Source organism: Centruroides vittatus, unplaced genomic scaffold (genome assembly GCF_030686945.1).
Source record: "Centruroides vittatus isolate TY-2023 unplaced genomic scaffold, ASM3068694v2 scaffold_861, whole genome shotgun sequence".
In the NCBI taxonomy this organism is placed as follows: Eukaryota; Metazoa; Arthropoda; class Arachnida; order Scorpiones; family Buthidae; genus Centruroides; species Centruroides vittatus.
In genome coordinates this window covers 568,390-583,999 of record NW_027122718.1, presented here as the reverse complement: position 1 = coordinate 583,999, position 15,610 = coordinate 568,390, and the positions used below count along the sequence as shown (strand labels likewise).

Here is a 15,610-nt window from a genome sequence, read left to right as displayed (position 1 = left end):
TTTCGCAATTTCTTTTGTTTATTTTTAAACGTCGTTTGTATTAAATATGCATATTATGAGTTACCAATGCAAAATTAATAATTAGAATAGCGATTTAAGTTTTAATACATGGCAAAAATATTTTTATTTCGTAAACGCAATAAATATACGATGAACTGTGATGCCACTCGAATCTGGCGAGCGACCAAGAATTTTTCGGTGTAAGCTGTTCCGGATTCGTTGGCCCCTTTTTTTTTTTTTTTAACTCTTTCCGCCCTGTGGGCACTAAGAGGGCCTCTTTATAGCAAGCCCATTATGGGTTCGGCCAGGCCCACAATGGGGCGGCCGGGTGTGAGGGACGGGGACCGACATATCCGGACGGACCATCCCCCGAAAAATTCGTGGGGATTTTTCGACCCGTCCGGATTCGATCCCGGGTCCCCCAGGGCGGCAGGCTGCTAACCTTGACCGCTCGGCCATCCGGTGGCCCCTTGGCGAATCTGAATTAGAGGCCACCATATACAGTGTTGACTTCGGGGAATATTTTTCTTATAAAAGATTGGTTTGGAGTCCCCGTTAGTGGAATTGCCTTCTTTTGCCCGTAGAGTAACGTGCCACTGTCCATCCTCTCGGAGGTCGACATATCCATACCTATTGTGGGCCTGCCGAACCCGCAATGGGTACGAAAAAACAAATTTATGCCCTATTGCACTTGCAGGGACGGAGTAAAAAATAATGTTTATAGTAAACTTTCTGAATATTTAGTTGATTTATTTCTTTTTAAACCATCGTGTTTCGTTTTGTGCTCGTTCGAAACGTCACGAAAAAGTATTGTTGCAAACAACAATTTGATAATTATAACTAAAGAAGCCTATGCGAAACAATGCTAATTTGGTAATTGTAATTACTGTAAAGGGGTTCGTGCAATGTAAGATATGAATTTTAATTAGTTAGGCCTAACTGTATTTGATAAGTGTATAAAATTTAGGCAATATTGCGGGCTCGTTAGTAAGGTCGAGGAACACCTAGACGACTTAAGTACAATTATATTCTCTTTATTACACCGAAAATTTACACACGATATGAGATTGTAACAAACGTAGAGGCCAGCGTGTACATCGCGAGGGACGAGCCAGAAAGAATAGTTCGCATTTCTTGTGCCCCCTAATTTATAGCTCCCGGAAGTAGATTTCGCTTTCGGGAACTATAAATTATAGTATTGAGAGGGGAGACAACGTGCCGCCGCCTCAGCATCATTATAAACAATGATTTCGTTTTTTCTTAAATTTGACTTGATATTTGCCTAAATTTTTACAATAACTTCCATAATTTACAATGACACCATTTTAGAAAGTATACTTGTTAAATACAACAATTTGCACGATTGATTTTGTAATTTTTGATCATTCTAAGATGACAAATAAAGCAGATAGAGGAAATGGCGACAAGTCCCGCGCTGGACAGAAGATCCCGCCCCCGAAGACCTCAAAGAAGTCGTACGAAAGATGCGCCTGGTGCAAGAAGAAGACCGGACTGGCGACCAGCTTCATTTGCAGGTGCGGAAAGAACTTCTGCGCCAAGCACAGATATGCCGAACTACACGACTGTTCCTACGACTACAAGTCGGAGGGAAGGCGGATCCTGAAGCAGTCGAACCCGGTGATCGGGTCCCCAAAATTACCCAAAATTTAAATACTAAGCCATGATTTTTTATATCGTTTATTATTAGAGAAGGCAAACCAAAATTTTTATATGCATGTATCTAAGAAAACATCTTAACTTTCCAGAGATTTTATCTTCTTTTTGTAAAGTGTCTTAATGCACCAGAGAAAATTTAAACATACAGAAACTACGTGTAGCTCATCTTTGCAAGTTCATAAATTTCAAAATGTCAAAATTTATAAAAATAAATTCATTATTTCTTCTTTTGATTTTCTAACTAATCTGATGTGAAAAAAAATTAAATCTCATCTTCCATGGTAGAGACGACTTCTGTCAATTTGAAACTAAGATTTTTAATGATGATTAATCCTTACTGAGTTCTAGATTTGTGGTATAGGAACATAAAAGACATAAAACACAAATTGTGAATTTGTTAATTAAGCATATAAACTAAAATAGAGGTGGTGAACCTCAGTGGCGCATTATATCTTAATGGGCCCAGACAAATTTGAATTAGAAGCCCCACGTAGTGTTGACTTCAGACACTTTTCTTCGAGGAAGTTTTTTGAGAGAAATTCCCTGTATTCTCATTCTTTTTTTTAACGTGCCCTCAGGAGGGTGTTCTGCTCTGCACCTGTGCCACACCAGCAATCTGGGGTCTCCCAACATGGCACCAAATTTAAATTTTGACATTCTTACTGAAGTACAGTAATACCTCGACTTACGCTACCCCGACTTACGCGATTTTCAAATCTCGTCGATTCGTCTTTTGTTTGAGCGCCACGCAACTCTTGATTACTCACTCCCCCCACACTATTGTTCAGCTTACATGTTCGGACGTGTCGCGCGGAATCGACACATAGCTACAATTTATTTTGTGTTATTTATTTCTGTGTTTGTTATATCTACGGATACTCGAGCGACTGTTTATTGAAGAGAGTTCAATTGAAAAGGGGTTACAAATTTTAGAAAATATAGACTCCAACGAAGAGCGCATTTCTTCTACAAAACGAGAAATAAAAAGAATTATTAGCACGCTACGAGGAAGTTTTGCGGGAGAAAAACAATCTTTGAGCCGTCATACGAATTTGTTCGATTTTATGAAGCTTTCTACATCAAAATAACTTCGGTTTACGATTTTAATAATATAATTTGTTATACATATGTATTATCTAAGAATTTATTAAGTATTTTTTCTAAATTATTGTTTTCTTTAGTCTCCGGCCCCAATTAAAAATAATTTGTATGTATTTATGTGCGAAATTATACCCCGACTTACGCGAATTCAACTTACGCGGTTATCGCTCGGTCCCACTCATCGCGTAAGTTCGGGGTATTACTATAATGAGTTTATATAAAATGTGAAGCCCGAGCGATACTCGAGCTCATGTGTTAAAAATATCATAAAAATGTCAAATCAAGGGATCGAGCTTTGATTCTAACGCTCGTAGAAATTGGAAGAAAACTTAAATAAAATCGGGAAATATTAAAATTATTAATCGAGAGACAAATGTTTTTTAACCTTAAGAGGAGATGCAGCGCTGATATTATGTATCAGACTTATAAGAATTCGAAACAATTAAATACGAGCAAGAGTTTCGAGGTGCGATTAATTTCCCTCGACCGGATTAAAACACAGTGTCGAATTTAAACCTTTAGTAGCTCGAAACGGTCGGTCGTCTGCCTAGATACAGGAAACCGACCAATCGGGAGCTGGAGATCCAGGGAAGAGAAATCTTATAAAAACCTGGATCTCAAGGGCAAAGCAGACTTTTCCTCTGCCTCCCCTTGTTTCTTTTATTTTTTTTTTTTTTTTTAACTCTTTCCGCCCTGTGGGCACTAAGAGGGCCTCTTTTAGTAGGCCCATTATGGGTTCGGCCAGGCCCACAATGGGCGACCGGGTGGTGAGGGACGGGGCCCGACATATCCGAACGGACCACCCCCTGAAAAATTCCTGGGGATTTTTCGACCCGTTCGGATTCGATCCCGGGTCCCCCAGAGCGGTAGGCTACCACCTTGACCGCTCGGCCATCCGGCCGCTTCTGCCTCCCCTTGCGAAGACTTCTCCAAGAATTCTAGACTTCTTCCAGCTTCGAATTGAAGTTAAAAATCTGGACTTTTCCTTGATGTCAGAAACCTGATTTAGACATTGGGCTTCCTTCATTTCATCCAAGGACTTCCGAACATCCTGGAAACACCGACCGACCGCCCCGGGGCCAACGACACACCGTCCAGCAGCGCCATCGGAACAAGACACGCAACACTGTAAGAGATAGTGTAAATAAATGGGTTTGTTTGTCACTGCAGCTATTTGCCTCGCTTTCCTACACCCCACATTCGATAAATCCTGACATTTGGATATCACGAATTTGTCAACCTCACAAAAATTGTTTGGGTCCTCAGGCAGTTGGCCTTTTTGCCCATACAATAAAGCGCTACTGGCAAACCTCGGCCCATGTACCCAGGTGACACATTGAGAGAAATTATCTGGCACGCAACATATTATATGATTGTTTTGATTAACGATAAAAAAAAAATAAGTATATCAGTTCAGTATATCCATAAATTAGGATATACTGAACTGACTTTAAAACCATAAATTGCAGTTCGTCATCATTATCGTTTTCTCAGTTTCTTTCCATTTATTCTAATTAAAGGATATTCATTTAACTTGTTTAAAGATGTCTAAAAATAGTTATTCGAACTTACTCGGCCACTTCGTTGGAGTTTGAAAATTGCTTATTTGTAATGGCACCGACTTGATTGATTTGGACTTTTAATGTACAATCGGGCCAAAAGTGGTCCGGTGTGAAACTGTCGGGTGTTTCTCTTACGCCGTTAATTAAGGTGTAGAACCATTCTGAAAATTTTCTTCCCATCTCCTGTAAAATGTCAGCATCGGGTAAAAAGTTATTCGAAATTAAAGTAGTTTCTGGGGTGTCGTAATCCAAAGAAATTTGTTGCTCATCTCTACTTTCGTCACTTATTTCTCCCTGTAAAAAAAGAAACTATATCAACGACACTAATATTTCAAATAGTCAATAGTCATCAAATATTATGGGAAAAAAGAAACTCTCATCCTTCTGTCTATGATATATCCTTATCGAAAACAAAAGACGGCGAAGACGATACTGCGAGACAGAATCGAGGAATAGAGAAAGATGAAGTGACTTGACAAAAGCGGCAACAAGTATATGGGAACCTCCACATCATCAGTGTTACCAGTGATGAGCAATCAAACTGCCAAAAAGTATAAAAGAAAAAACAACTGCCGAGGAACAGACTCATCTTGTGTTCTATAACTAAATTATAGTACAATTTTGCAAATTTGTGGTTTGATATTTGCAACCATTTTTAATATTTGTGAAGCTAAAATTTGCATATTTGCGCAATTGACCAAAATAATGAAACAAAGGATAAAAATCAAATGATTTTCGGTGCTTTTACCTTAAATGTGTCTACCAAAATTTGTGTTATGACTATTGAACACACCAGACTGCTTCATAGTTTATGAAGTTATTTCAGCAATTATACTGTACTTGTGCAAGAATGTGTTTTAAATTTGTATGCCAAATGTTAGTGTTGTGTTCTATAAGCAGTATATAATTAATTTTATCCTTAACCTATTAGCGCCCAGTATCATACTTATAGGACAGTTTGCTTTCATGTCTGTGCATGCAATAGTTGACCTATTTATTGTTCATCTGTTCACTAGTACTTGTGTTTAACATGTAAGTCAACCACTTGAAACTAGTTACTGTATATGTTAAGCTTTTCTTCATTTATTCCAAGATTTGTAATATGCTTCAGCATAAGAGTTTATAACAACAGAGGATGCATTAGAATGCTTATTATCAGAACAGATAGAGGAGGGAATTACATTACCCCCGATATTGACGAACTTACCGATACCGGGGTGTCCTATGATGCATCATGTTCCAGGTGAAGTAGAAATTAACATTTTAGAAGACAAATTACCAGATGATTTTAACGTTGTGAATAAGAAAAGCAATGCAGAGCACTCTTCTAATTTTGTGGATAAGAAGAATAAATGTCTTCGATACGAAACACAAAAACAGCGTTTCAAAAAAAGCAAAAGTGAACTTATAGCCCGATGGTCCAAGAAAAATCCTAAGTATTTGTACTGCTTTCTATTTCAATATTATACAAATAACAAAATTAATCATTCTACTGTATATATTTTGTAATGATAAAATCTACGGATCGGAGGACAGAATCAACAAATACGGGAAGACGGAGAGGTGGTGGTGGTTACAACAAAAATCTCAGAAAGCAAAGTGTGGCGGTCTCGGGCGGGCGGCCAGCACGAGCTTTTATATTCTCGATAAAGCGCCGCCTGGATTTTCGTACGCAGTGCCAGGTTATAATTATTCGGCCGCCATACACTCCTCCACCAGTGACAACGAGAAATTGACCGTTACATAGCTACAAATACAATACAGAGAAACCGTTACAAGTATCGCGAGTCGAAACGGACTCGTCGACCGGATTTGGTTGTGACCGGCGGTCGTCTGCTATCCGGTGCCGTTGCTCCCGGTGTCTTCTGTCGGGAGGTTAAGAGTTGGCTCTGCGAACTCCGTATTTGGGCTTAACTCGACGAATGCTGGCCTCGACGGCCCGACCTCGTCTGTCGAGACATCGCAGTAAAGTTGGGCTTGCGAATCACCTATCGGCAGCAGCTTCGGGACTAACCCGGTCGAGTTAGGGTTAGGGTCGAAGTTGGTCGTCTGTCTCCTGCGCTCTGGCCATTTCCAGGTAGTCGATCGGCAGACATCGACATAGTTTCTATACGCGACGGCGTGTCGGCTACAATATTTTCTTTGTCCTCGATATGTCGAATGTCTGTCGTGAACCGGGCAATAAAATCTAGCTGCCTAACTTCACGGGGTGAGCACTTGTCCGATTTTTGCGAAAAGGCATAAGCGAGAGGCTTGTGGTCCGTGCGAATTGTAAATGCACGGCCTTCGAGCATATGTCTGAAGTGTCGGACTGCCACGTAAGCAGCGAGTAGTTCCCATCGTACGCACTATACATGCGTTCCGGCCGGTTTTATGTGCGGACAATCACCCCCGGAGGGGTAGGTTAGGTTAGGTTTGTTGGACAAGCCGCGAAAGCGGCACATAGTACTAGCAGACCGTAAGCGATAGCAAGCGTGTCGGCAGCTGAGGGGCCGTAGGCCCCGAGGTAGAGGAGCGCGGAGGTATGCGAAAGAACTTACTCCAACTGCAGACGATTTGATAAAAGTATTTAGATTATATGGCCGGACTGCCTGGAACATGCGATAGGCTTAGTGGAGAGAGCGGTGTGACTCTCGATCGTGATTGTTGGAAATGACGTAGGCGATTCTTTACAGGGCTATATCTCGTAAAGGGTCGCACGTAGGGGTATGGCTTCTTTAAGTTTTTTGTTTGCACAAGGGGGTCTACAATTCGGGAGGAGTCGCCTACCCCACTGTTTGAACCTTGAATTATGTCACGTGACCCGTGAATTAACACAATAGTCACGTGACCCTTGTGGTAATTTTCGGGGGCTTATACTCGTGAAGGGTTGCGCATACGGGTATGGTTCATTAGACATTTTTGTTTCCACGGGGGTCTACACTTTGGGGGTCGCCACCCCCCTCATTCAACGGGTGAATCTTACCCTCGAAATGTTCTGCTTCGTTGGTCGAAGCCACTAATACATTGTCAAAATAAGGTACACAAAAGTCTAGTCTGTGTAGGACTTGATGGATGAATCGCTGAAATGTCTGTGCAGCATTGCATAGCCCGAATCCCATGTATAGGAACTCGAACAATCCAAAGGGGGTGGTCACTGCTGTCTTAGGAATGTCTTCCAGGTTCACTGGAATTTGGTGGTAAGCCCTCGCTAGGTCGAGGGTCGAGAAAACTGACTTGCCGCAAAGCAGTTGCACACAGTCTTGTATGTGTGGTATAGGATAGCGGTCAGTAACTGTAACTGCATTTAATCTCCGATAATCTCCACAGGGTCTCCAGTCGACGTTGCTTTTTTGCACTAGGTGCAACAGGCTAGCCCACTGGCTGCTGAACAGCCTACAAATTCCTTGAGCTATCATATACTCAAACTCCTTTTTTGCTGCATTGAGCTTATCGGGCGGAAGTCTGCGAGGCTTTCCTGCGACAGGTGGTCCTCGGGTTTGGATGAAGTGGACGACGTTATGTTTGGGCGATTCTGCCGGTGTAGATGGTGTGACTAACTCTGGAAACTTTGCGAGTAGACGGTGGAAAGTTGAGTTGTCTCAGACGAGTGATAGTGTCGGTGTTGACACTGTCACAACTTTTCCAATGCTCATAAGTTTAGTTTGGGTATCCAGAAATCTTTTGTGTCGAATATTGACAATCAGTCCAAAGTTTCTTAGAAAATCCGCTCCAATTATTGGGTTGGATACTGCTGCTATTACAAACGGCAATTGAAACGACCGACGCAGACCAAATTCCAATGATATTAGTCTCCGTCCGTACGTTTTGATCGTTGAGCCATTTACGGCAAAGAGTTGCAGTCTGTCTGGCTCTCTTCTTGCTTTGGCTGGAGTTGGGGGAACGACAGAGATATCTGCTCCTGTGTCCACTAAAAAATGCATAGCTGTGGCCCTGTCATGTAAGAAGAGCCCGTGTTCTCTGGATTGGCCGCCGCCCATGTCGTCGGGCGATGGCCTGATCAGTTTCCCGCCTGAAACTGGCAGGGGGACGTGCACTTGTTTGCTTGGTCTCCGAACTTTCGGTGGTACCAGCAGATCTGCTTTTGCTCTGTTGTGCTTCTCTTTCGATGGGGCGATGATAAACGGCGGCTGCGATGCCTGCTACGTCGGTAGGATTTAGACTCCGTGATTTGCTGGATCCGGAGAGACAATTGTGCTATCTGCTCCTTCAACTTGGAGATCGCGTCTGTATGGCTTATGGTGGTGGATGGTGGTGAAACGGTCTGAATCTGTCCCATCAGTGCAGTGACTTCGCAGATTTTGTCGGCCAAGTTGGCAGCTTTCGCCAGATCCTCGCCGCTTACCGCTAGAATCTGCCGAGCAGCTATTGGCAAGTGCTGGAGCCAAAGTGTCTTGAGCACGTCGTCGGAAATTCTATTTGTGGCCAAATCTCGCATCTTTCGTAGTAATTGAGACAGGTGCTGATCTCCTAGCTCGATGTCTTGCAGCAATAGACGAAGCCGATGTTGTTCTGATTCTGCGAACTGGTCGATTAATCAGCATTTGAGCGTGAGTTATTTGTCCCTGTCTGATGGTTGAACTACTATGTCGCTTACATGGGCGAGGATTTCGCTCTCAATGGCTGCAATAACTTGGTTGAATTTCGCCTTGTCGGCTACTATGTTGGCGTTTGCGAATTCAGCTTCTATTTGGGCAAAACAAAATGTCGGGTTGGCCTTCCAGAACGGTGGAGCTCTTATAGCTACTAGGGCGATTTCTGGTAAGTAGGTCATCATACTGTCTCTGTCGTCGTGAGTCACCATCGTTATCCAGCACATGTAAAAAAAACGTAAAAACTTAAAAAAAATACTTATTACTTGATTGTCCCGGATGCCAGTGAATGCGTCTGGCACTGCTAAAGTTTTGGTCTTCGATAAGGAACAGCCGATGTAAGGTAAATGCGCCGGTAGTGGACACTTTAAGGGAAATTTTTTGATTTTTTTGAAACGACCCCTATTTGGAAGCCTTATGGCTTAAAAGTTATATTATCTGTTAGACAAAGTCTTCCTTCACTCACTCTAAGGATTTTAATTGTGTCAGTCTCATAGAATACATTTTAATTTAATTTATCTTTAAGGTTAAAAATGTTTCAGTAGTGGACATTGAAAAAATTGAGATATTTAGTAATGGACAGGCATTTGTACCATTAGTGGACAAGGAATATAGAAATGATTATACTCAAGATGAAATTGTTTTTATTTTTCACAACTTGCAGAATTTGACAGTCTTTACTATAAAGAACAAGAACACTGTGTTAATTATAATTACAACTCAGAATTAAATTAAATTAATTAAAATATCGAATTGTACAAATATAAATTACATATGCATAGTTTGTAGCGTTTATATGAAAATTGAACTAGTAAGTATTATGAAACATAAATATAAAACATTACAAAGTTAGTATAAGAAACTTTGTTATTTTGTTATTGTTGCATTATTCTGAACGAATACAAATGTTGAAGTAAACGAATTTTCATAATATTCCTGCCAAGCTTGACATGTTCATCAGTAGGTAGGAAATCATACCTTCTGTAGTTATGTCAAAACATAACTACAGAAGGTATGATTTCCTTTTTCTTCCTTTTGTTAGTGATTTCTCTGGGTTCTGGCCAGAGAAGTGACCTTTTGAAAGGACTAGGTACTGCTTCAGAGATCTGACTGTTGTTGCGGCTATCGTGCGTACTTGTGGCAACAATGGTATTGCCAGTGTTTGAAGTACTAGGTCCTTCATTTTCACAGTGGTAGTCATTATGAATATCATGAATATATGAATCACTGAATGCACTGGTATTACTGACATCATTTATCTCCTGGTCGCGATTGATTTGAGCAGTTTCAACTGTCGAATCTTCGTGTTCTGATTCACTGTTATTTCCAACTGTTACTTGATTCATGACGTCTGTCTTCATCTGGTGCCATAAATTGAACAGGGGCTTGTCTGTAGCCTCAACATCTTCAGAAGAAACTACAGTCTCAAATAACGCCATTTTCTTAGGTCCCATGTAGATTTTTAATGTTTCAAAACCAACTCTTACATCACTTTTTGTGAGAGTACTGTCTGACTTCTTGTTGCACATTACTTTCCTACTTAGCATACCAAGTGCTGTAGGATCCCATGGCACCAAACCACTTTTGCGAAATCCATTTTGGATTATGAGAGGACTCAATTTCTCCTCAAGTACCTCCTTAAGCAATGGGCAAAAATCCTTTTTTTTCAAAAACAGGAGTTTCTGTTTTTCAGGCGCCATTCATGAACCTTTGTCCTCCTGCTCTCTTTAAGAGATCTGAATACTGCAACATCCATTGGTTGTATCAAATGAGTCGCATTTGCATGGAGTACAACTAAAACAATTCCATTTTCCTCACAAAATCTGCTTGTATGGAGGGTTAAATGTGATGTGTGTCCATCAATGAACAGGATGACTGGTCGCGGAATACCGTTTCAGGAAAGCCAAGGACGGAACACGTTGCATATGAATTCATAGAACAAGGCCCCCGTCATCCAACCAGATTCCGATTTACCCAGGCCCCAGTCAGCTGGTACACTATTTACTAACTCTTGCGGGATTCTTTCATACTTGAATACAACCAAAGGAGGTGCAAGCTGATCCTTGGCATTGGCCATTATGAGAACTGTAAGGCATTCCTTCTTGTCTGGATTAATATGCTGATAAATGTTCTTATCGCTTTTCATAGCAAGTACCCTATTGCCTTTTGGGTTCAGAAAAAATGCTGATTCATCACTATTAAAAACTTGGTTAGGATAGATAAAATATGTTCCAATCCATGGTTTTTCAGATAAGTGTAAACTTCATTATACCACTTGTGGAGGCCCTCCTGCGTAACGCCAGCTCTACTTGCAGTTAGATTCTGTGCTACTCTTGTTGCATCAGATAGAATTTTTCTCTGGAAACTTTTAAACTAAGTTCAACCAGGTTGGGCATTTATGAAGTTATTAGGTCTCCCTACATCTTTGACTAATTTCTGTACGCTGTCTAGTAGGTCTTCCCTGTTAACAGGAAACCCTGCCTCTGCTGTCGATGCTATCCATAGAACTAAAATATCTTCTTCTTTTAATAATGTTGGAGCAGGTCTGATTTTCTTAAATTTGTAAGTGTCATCTTTCACAAACCTCCAGAATTGTTGACCAAGGAACTCCATGTTTTTTGCAGCTGTGTTAAGTGGAATCCCATGATGGACATCATTTACTGCATCCTTGATTCTGTCTTCTTCATAAGACCACCACTTTTGCTTTTGTGATGGCATGTTTCTCGATCTGGAAAAAAATACTGGATGTGCATCTAAGGTTTATGATTTTAAAACTGAACTGAATGAAGAGGATGCAAACAACCTTTTATCAAAATACATCTCTACTGGAGATTTTGGTATGAATGTCCACTATTAATGCATGTTTTGTCCACTATTGAAACACCTCATTTCAATAAATGGACATTCATGGTTTAATAGTGGACACCCCCTGTCCATGACTAGACAGAATAACCAAAAAATGCCTGAACCAACACTATGTTATTTAACATTAGGTGATTTAATTTTTGACTTGATACTGATTAATTAAAAGTGAAAAGTTCATTTTCACTAGTTGTGGCCACCTCTTGTCCACTACTAAAAATACAGTGGTGTCTCATATAACGTACTTAATCCATTTCAGATGCAAGTCCGTTAAGTGAAAAGTCCGTTATACGAAGCGCATTTTCCCATAGAAATACATGCTAAAACATCTAATTTGTTCCGATGCATAAAATAACCGTACTGTACCAGAAAAAAAAAAAATTAAATTGGAGCAGTTACCAATTATGCAGGGTAGTCAAATGTGAGGAGGAGGTGGAGGAACACTTTTTTTTCACACATTCATACAGACACACTTTTTACACATTGCAGCAGGTTTCTTTTTTATTGTTTTTTAATCGGAGTCAGATTCAAGAGAGGCTACCGGGGCTTGCAGGGTCAACTCCTCTTGTTCCATCCTTTGTATTCTGGCAGCTGGCTTCTTGAAAAACATGTCCAAGGTGGTCTGTTTCTTTCTCTTCTTCAACACCTGTCAGAAATGACGGGCAAGGGTTTCATTGTAGAGATCACTGATCTTGTTGGCCTCAGCTGTGTTTGGATAGTGAGTGTTGGTAAACTCCTGAACCTCTCCCCATTTCACAAGAAAGTCCTTGATGGCAGCAGTTGAAATTAGTTGATTGGATAGCTCCTCCTCCTCGTCAGATGAAGCTTCTCTTTGAGCTTCATCATGTTCCTGGGCCAGAAGTGCTTGGAGCTCTTCAGTTGTCAGCTCTTCTTGGTGTTCTTCAATGAGCTCCTCCACATCCTCCATTTCCACCTCCAATTCCAACTCTCCCGCACCACTTCTGTATCCTCAGCTGGTTCTTCCTGGCTGAATTGAGGGTCTTCTGCGTGACTTCTCCCCAGGCCTTCTGGATGAGTCCGTTTGCCACAAGAACATCAAATTTTTCTTTCCAGAACTTTCAGACAGTCATGTCTCCACAAAGCTGACATTCTTCAAACACCTTCATGAAGAGAGCTCTGATGTACAGTTTTTTAAAGTTGACAATGATTGCTGATCCATTGGCTGAAGGATGGCAGTGGTGTTTGCTGGCAGATACTGCACCTTGATGAAAGGATAGCTTTCTTCCAGGATCTCCTCTAGGTCTTTTGGGTGACCAGGGACATTGTCCAGTATCAGTAGGGCTTTGAGTGGCAGCTTTTTGTCCAGCAGGTATTTCTTTACAGCAGAAGCAAAGGTTTCCAGGATCCATTCCTTGAAGACAACCTGGGTCACCCAGGGTTTTTGGTTAGACTTCCAATGGACAGGCAGTTGGACAAAGAAGAAGAAGGGGAAAAAACAGCTTACTCTTCTGCAGCCAAAGAGCAACTGTTTTCAAAGGCTCCCAAAATACCTACATCAAGAAGTTATTCTGGGAAGCCAAGAAGGGAAAAACATGTAAAAAAATCAGTTTGTCATTGGCAACGGCAAAAGAGTGGAAACATCATTCACACTTGTTCGCAGAAAGTCTGTTGTTTGCCTCGCGTTTCTGCCGAACAGAAAGTCCGTTGTTTGCAGCCAGTCCATTGCTCGAGTCATGTAATGGCCAAACAGAAAGTCTGTTGTTCACAGTGTCTGTTATTCGAGGTGTACATTATACGAGGCACCACTGTATTTATTATAAACCAAATCAAAAGATATGTAGGTGTATACATTTTCACTTAAACCTAAATAAATTGATATTATTAACCCTAAAACTAGAAATGACTAAAAACTGTGACAACTAGCCCTGGACTCCCCTATATTAAAGATGATTTCTAGGAGGGCTATTTAACAATAAATGCCTTAAAGATAAAGAATGAGTGGAACTCAAACATAATATATATAAATCTTATTTATTGGACTAAAACAATAGAATATATACAATAGTCCACAAACATTATAAATAGGCAAGAATATCATATCAAAAGGATCTAAAACGAACTTATTCTTTACATCTAACACAGCTGCTACATGAGAGAGAGAGAGAGAGCTTACAATGATTCTAAATATTATACTACCTTCACTTGAGGTTTGATCTTCTTAAGTATCGACGTATTGATAAATATTCTGGAGAATGTGGAACGGGAGAATCAATCTTCTATGCGCTCAGTATACATTACGGTTTATGTCCTTTATATGGTGCCTTCAAGATTATGAGAGACTGCCTAGTTAGTATGGCGAATTCTATCTTTGAAGAACTGCATGAAAAGGCAGGAAATCTACCCCCTTTTATAGGGATGACTGAGTGATTGACCCAACGTCATAGAACAGTGAGTTAAGTTTTAGTTAGCCTAGAAAGGAAGTTTGTTTCATCTCTCTGTCGGAAACAACCAAAACACATCCTTTTGTGTGAAATATTATCAAAGAATAATATCTTTAATAATTAATCCCTTAATCCACAGATCTCACACCAATAAAAACTCATTCAAACTGTTGTTGGTTTTGAGCAATTCGGCCAAAAACATTTATTACTGATGCACATTGTGGTGTTCTATAAAAGTGAGGCAGTACGGTCTGCGAATGAAACGTACAGAAAGGACTCTGCAACAACTACAATAATAGACAATGTCCCTTTACTTCACTTAGAACAAATAAGGTTTTTTTTTTAGGAATCCCAACTGATTTTTAATGACTTACAATTCGAGGTGTTTCACACAGGGGACTCTCTGTCCCTAAACAAAGCACAATGGTGTGTTATTTTTCTAGCGCGTAACAATCAGTCCCTCATAATTGCGTGACTAACTTAACTTAAGTCTAGCTTAAATCTAACTTAATATTAAGGAAAAATAAGAAAGATAGGATAGCGGAAAGGTAGAAGAAATGAAGGAATGATTCACCCGGGGGTTTTCTCTTTCTTCGGCGGATACGTACTTTGTGTAGGATCTGGGTTCGACGATAGTGGCTTTCATCTTCACTATCCTTTCTTCTCTCAATTATCGGGGTTCTCCAATATGCCGGTCTCTATATTTCGGTTCCTCACTAGACTATCACAAACTTCTTTCCTCTCTCGGAAATCACGATCGAGCCTCTCTCTTTTCATCTGACTCTTTTTGTGTCTAGTCGAAAAGTGACCCCTCTCTTAGCCACTTTTTCCCCAGGCCACACTACCTGCTATTGTCTCTACTGATTCTCAGAACGGCTAATCCAGCCCCAAGGCGATAACGGTCATCTTGGAAAGTTTAAGAAAGAATAGACAAAGGAAAAAGAGGAAATTGCAAAAATAAGATAGGATTATAACTATATATAATAAAATATATATATACAATATGGCCGACGGTCACAACATCATTGTCTACGCACAATGATTGCTAATTGTTTTTAAATTGCAACTGTAAGATGCCATTAATTCAAAAAAACATTCTTCAGCTTTGAAAGAGTAAAAAAGTGCATCTTGAATTGAGGAAATATGATATTTAACAATTGATGAGCATATGAACAAACCAGTAGAGGCATCAATCTGCTGTTCTGGAAGTGTATGGTAAACTCAGAAATTTTCATGAATGGATTAACACAGATACATCATGCTCTGTCATTTAAAATTTAATAAATTCGAAGATGTGGTTATAAAACAAAAATAATTTATGTTGAACTGCAAGGAGCTTAATTTTGGAATCTGGCTGCCCCGTTAAAAGGCCCACCAGTGGCCAAGTGGTCTTCGTTCCCCGAACACTGGGAGT

At 40.4% G+C, this 15,610-nt stretch overlaps 1 protein-coding gene across 1 annotated transcript; it reads right to left on the bottom strand.

Moving 5' to 3' along the window:
* Nucleotides 1-8,340: 8,340 nt before the first annotated feature.
* On the bottom strand, nt 8,341-9,144 carry LOC136990095 (uncharacterized). The gene is made up of 2 exons (XM_067288447.1): nt 8,938-9,144; nt 8,341-8,865 (listed from the first exon to the last, which is right to left on the bottom strand). The coding sequence occupies exons 1-2, from the start codon at nt 9,142-9,144 to the stop codon at nt 8,341-8,343; spliced, it is 732 nt and encodes a 243-aa protein (XP_067144548.1).
* Between the last annotated feature and the right edge of the window lie 6,466 nt (nt 9,145-15,610).